This window comes from Triticum dicoccoides, chromosome 3A (genome assembly GCF_002162155.2).
Source record: "Triticum dicoccoides isolate Atlit2015 ecotype Zavitan chromosome 3A, WEW_v2.0, whole genome shotgun sequence".
Lineage (NCBI taxonomy): Eukaryota > Viridiplantae > Streptophyta > Magnoliopsida > Poales > Poaceae > Triticum > Triticum dicoccoides.
The window spans coordinates 43,202,998-43,207,328 of record NC_041384.1 but is presented as its reverse complement, the minus strand read 5'-3'; the positions used below and the strand labels follow the sequence as shown (position 1 = coordinate 43,207,328).

General features: G+C 44.4%; 1 protein-coding gene across 1 annotated transcript; it reads left to right on the top strand.

The window, feature by feature from the left end:
* The first annotated feature begins 711 nt into the window (after positions 1-711).
* LOC119266946 lies at positions 712-3,650 on the top strand. Its single transcript, XM_037548232.1, has 5 exons — positions 712-1,072; positions 1,602-1,730; positions 1,818-1,955; positions 2,573-2,754; positions 3,238-3,650. Exons 1-5 carry the CDS (start codon positions 823-825, stop codon positions 3,358-3,360), a joined length of 822 nt encoding a protein of 273 aa, XP_037404129.1. The 5' UTR covers positions 712-822; the 3' UTR covers positions 3,361-3,650.
* The last annotated feature ends 681 nt before the right edge of the window (positions 3,651-4,331 follow it).

Below are 4,331 nucleotides of genomic sequence, written 5' to 3'. Positions count from 1 at the left end.
ATTTATCTCTCTCGAAAACTAGATGCACCAAATCACGTTTTATAAATGTTGTGCAAATAAGAACACCAATGTCCCGATCACAAAAATCACCTTTGTTGGAAAAATGTCCCACTTTAATTATTTTTAAGGGAAACTCTTGCCTTCAGCCATGTGTCGTTCGCGTCTTTTTTTCTGCAACATCATGTGTGTTGCAAAATTGTCTTCCGCAACAATTGCAGCGCATGCCCCTGTCTTTGGGTCAAAACTAAATATTTCATGAAATTGCAGCGTGTTGGCGTGGGGGCGGAAAATCAAGTTTTTTTTCTTTTGGTGGGAGGTGAAAAATGATGTAAACGCAGTTTCTTTTACTGCTCACCCACCACCCACCACCCACTAAGGGCAAGGCCAACGGGTAGCCCCAGACCTGCTGCTCCACGGGCCAGCTAGGTTCGGACTCCAGCGTGGAGCAAAACCAGCAGCCTCGTAGGTGTCAGTGCTGCTTCTGCAGGAAGCGGGTGCCCAAGAGAGAAAGAGCATGGTCCTCCATGAAAAGGTGAGAAAAAGTAAAAAGCGGGACAGAGAAAATGCGTGGTGACATCTGTCATGGGAGAGAGAGGCCAGTGCGTCACGGAAAGAAAAGGACGAACCGAACGATAGCTTCAGATTTTAGCGGTGGACAATGAAAACTCCATACCATAGCCTCATTCTTTTTGGTCTAGCTACATGCTCTAAGAGGCCAGGCACGACTCGCAAATCACAACTGGCCTCCAGGCGCGCAGCAGAGCAGCCTTCCGCTTTCGCTGCAACTCCGAAATCAACGCCGGCGGGCATCGCCCCGTCGGCATGGCCGACGCCGCCGCCGCCGCCGCCCCTGACGAGCTCAACAAGTGGTGGGAGACCTTCAACAATGGCGGCGCCGTGGAGGATGAGCCGATGGTGGACTCCGACTCCGATTTCGAGCAAGGGGGGCAGGGCGCGGAGGAGGAAGGCAATGCGGGCGTGGTGGCGGGCGAGTGCCACCGGAAGGTGGAGCCGGACGCCCACGCGCCCGCCGGGAGGGAGGGCTGCAGCGGCGCCGCCCGCGATTGCGATGGTAATTAAGCGGGACACTCACTTGCTTAATTGATTTGGCGGCAGCATTAATTTATTTTCCATTTTAGATCGCCGCGAACGATCACCCCCTGCTTTCGATTCCTGCTTTCACCATCTCGTATGTCGAGTTGGAGGTACTGAAATCGCGAGCAGCTTCTAGAATGCTTCGCGGATAGATTGGGGAATTTGGGGGCTCCAGTAATTCAGTCCCTAATTTAGGGTTTGTCGAGAAAACCGTTGAAACCATCGATTCCACAGTTTGAATCCTAATCGACGATCTTCCAAATGTATTAAGAGAGATCACTTCCCCGGAGCAGAGCTTGTGGTGGCACTGCATCGGACATGCGAATCTTCCTGCAATTAGTGCACACCTTGTAGAATTTAAGAATTACACTACTATAATTAGCACTAGCTGCAGTGTAGAAAGACACTTTTCTTGACTTGCCATGCAATTGATGTTATATCTATGACTGTAGATTGATTGGATTTTGAGATCTGAGTGGTGTTGCAAATGAAATTTTCTGTTACAGAGAAGGAGATTTCTGAGGATGGCCATTTTCAGCTTGAAGGTGTGCTGCCGGGAATGAAGAGAGAAGCAGCCGCCGGACGAAACACACCGCGGGCTACTGCAGCTGAGATCCAGAGCGTAGAAGGTCAAGGTATAAATTTATCGCCCCTTGTTGCAATTGGTACCTATAGAACACAATATCCATGCTTGATTGATTGAATTTTCTGTGGTGCATAAGCGGAATGTTCAAATGCAGAGTACGTTTCTGAGGATAACTATGTTGGAGGTGAGTTCCAAGGAAAGAAGAGGAAAGCAACCGTGACAGCCGGCAAACTGGAGACTGTTGGATCTGCAATCCTGAACAAAAATGCTCATGGTATAAAAACATCATCACTAGCTCTTAGTACTCGCATGTTTCACAATACATCATCACTAGTTCTTATCACTATGACTATGGGATTGATTGGATTTTGACTCCTGAGTGGTGGTGCGAATGCAAATTTCAGTTGCGGAGGAGATTTCTGAGGATAGCCATTTTCAGCGTGAAGATGGGCTGCAGGGAAGGAACCAGCCACCAAACTAAATACACCACGGGCTTCTGGAGATGAGATCCAGAACGAAGAAGATCAAGGTATAAAGAAGTATTGATCACCCCGGCTTGCAATTGTTACTTATAATACACAACATCCATTTATGCAGTTCATGAGTAGAATGTGGGCTTCGTTATCTCTGAGATTGATTGCATTGAGTGTGTGTGAATGGAATGTTCAAAACTTCAAATGCAGAGGGGTATGTTTTTGAGGACAAGATTGGAGGTGGGCAGCAAGGAAGGAAGAGGAAAACAACAGTGGCACCCAGCAAAGAGCAAATGACTGGAATTAAGATCTGGAAGAAAAATGCTTATGGTATAAAAAGCATCATCACTAGCTCTTTGTACTTGCATATTTCAAAATACTCCATGCCATTTCTCGGTAATATTTTGTATCAGTGCAGGTGAGTGTCTGAGAGCTGAGAATCAGATGCTGAGGCTGCAGCTTGTTCGCAAGACGAAAGAGCTTGAGGCTGAACAGATTCGGAGACTCGAGCTAGAATTGCATTTTATGAGAAAGGAGAATGAGTTTCTGAAGAAGCAGCTTGAAGAGTTGAAAGCTGAGAATGAGTACTATACGAAGACCGTAAGCTCTACACAGAATGCTATACTCGTACCAGCATGCCTCTAGATTAATTTCTTCACAAGCAAATTTGCAAATATGTTTGAGTAACTAATGCCACTGTCCTAGTACTATTGAGCAGCCTGTAGATGTTCTGTGTATTACAAATTACTACTTTGAATTCTGCCTTAGGCCTTATATTCCTAGGGCCATCACATGTAGTTTCAGTAGGATGCTATAAAATGTATTCATCGAGCAAGTTCCATAGAGTAATATTTCTCATTGACATGTCCCAAAAAATTGATATAGGGGCTATCGCATCTTTACAATGGAATAATTTTTAGAAGCTGCACATGACTTGTCCTGGTGGTATTCTTTCTTGTATTGCCAGTAAATCATCCATTTAGCTGTCATATATGACCATGCCATGTCCTCTGTTTAAAACATTTTTTTTCCACTTACAAGCACTTGTATGTATTCACTGGCTAGATCCTTTGTGCGTACCAGGCAAAGCCACAAAAAACCCGAAGGCTGTGCAGGTTCTGTAAGGAATATGTCGACCACGACTTCCGCAACTGCCCCGAGAGACACGCTTCCGCTTGTTCTGAAGAAGACGACGGCTCCATCTAACATCCTGTGAAGTTATGCTGTATTACACTAGGATCTGTAGAATGTGCTCGTGCGGCAGTGCGCAAGCCTTTTGTTGATTTTAGTGATGCTTTTGCAATTATATTAGCTCTAGTGGCAGCTAGTTACCGCGTATCTTAGAAACAGGTTTGATGCAGAAACATGAAATGTCTGCTGCACTTGATCTGTTAAGCTCCTCTGATGTTTATGTGAACCTGAAGGCTAGTCTGATTAGTATTGAATCTTCTGTGAAACAACGTACTAGCAAAGCAAAAGTTATTGGTTGTTCATTACTCTGTTGCCGGTAAATCCTCCATTTGCCCGCCATATGAGTATGCACATTGTAGGACTATGATTTGACCAGATAGTCAGAAGTCTGCACAAGGAGTTGTTCCTTGGTCGTCCTTCCCACACACTCAGTCAACAGCTCTGAAAGAAGGTGCGATTTAATTTAGGCCTGAACTTAAGCGTTAATCGGGCTTATTCTGATTGACTTAACTATTCAGGTTGGAGTTTCTCTGGTGATAAAACTGACAACAGGAATATTGATGACTTGGAAATGACGACAACAACAAACAACAACAAAGTCTTTAGTCCTAAACTAGCTGGCTGCCCGTGCGTTGCCACGGAATAAAAATATGTTTTTAGAAGGAATAAATATGTTTTTTAAGAATAAAATATGTGTTGCTACTTTTGAAATGATGATGTTTGTAGGATAATTGCAACCAACAAAGATGTTCGATAGCAGTTTCTTCAATTCGTGAATGCAAGCGTCATACAAATGTCGTCTTTAGATTAAGACTCAATCAGAAACAGTAATTTCCTCATTTCATATTCTCACAACTCTTTTTATTTAAGTCATGCGTCTCCTCAGTCATTTATCTCCAGTACCGGATCTTCTTCAACTCATGTATTTTCATATACCCCATATTGAACACTCAACGTAAGCCCGGAATAACCACCTTCTCCATCTT

What these genes read in the sequence shown, in the direction of transcription:
- LOC119266946 (XM_037548232.1), top strand. Translation starts at nt 823, where the DNA reads ATGGCCGACGCCGCCGCCGCCGCCGCCCCTGACGAGCTCAACAAGTGG. An exon ending in CGCCGCCCGCGATTGCGATG is followed by an intron (nt 1,073 to 1,601) that starts GTAATTAAGCGG and finishes TTTCTGTTACAG; the next exon opens with AGAAGGAGATTTCTGAGGAT. An exon ending in CCAGAGCGTAGAAGGTCAAG is followed by an intron (nt 1,731 to 1,817) that starts GTATAAATTTAT and finishes GTGGTGCATAAG; the next exon opens with CGGAATGTTCAAATGCAGAG.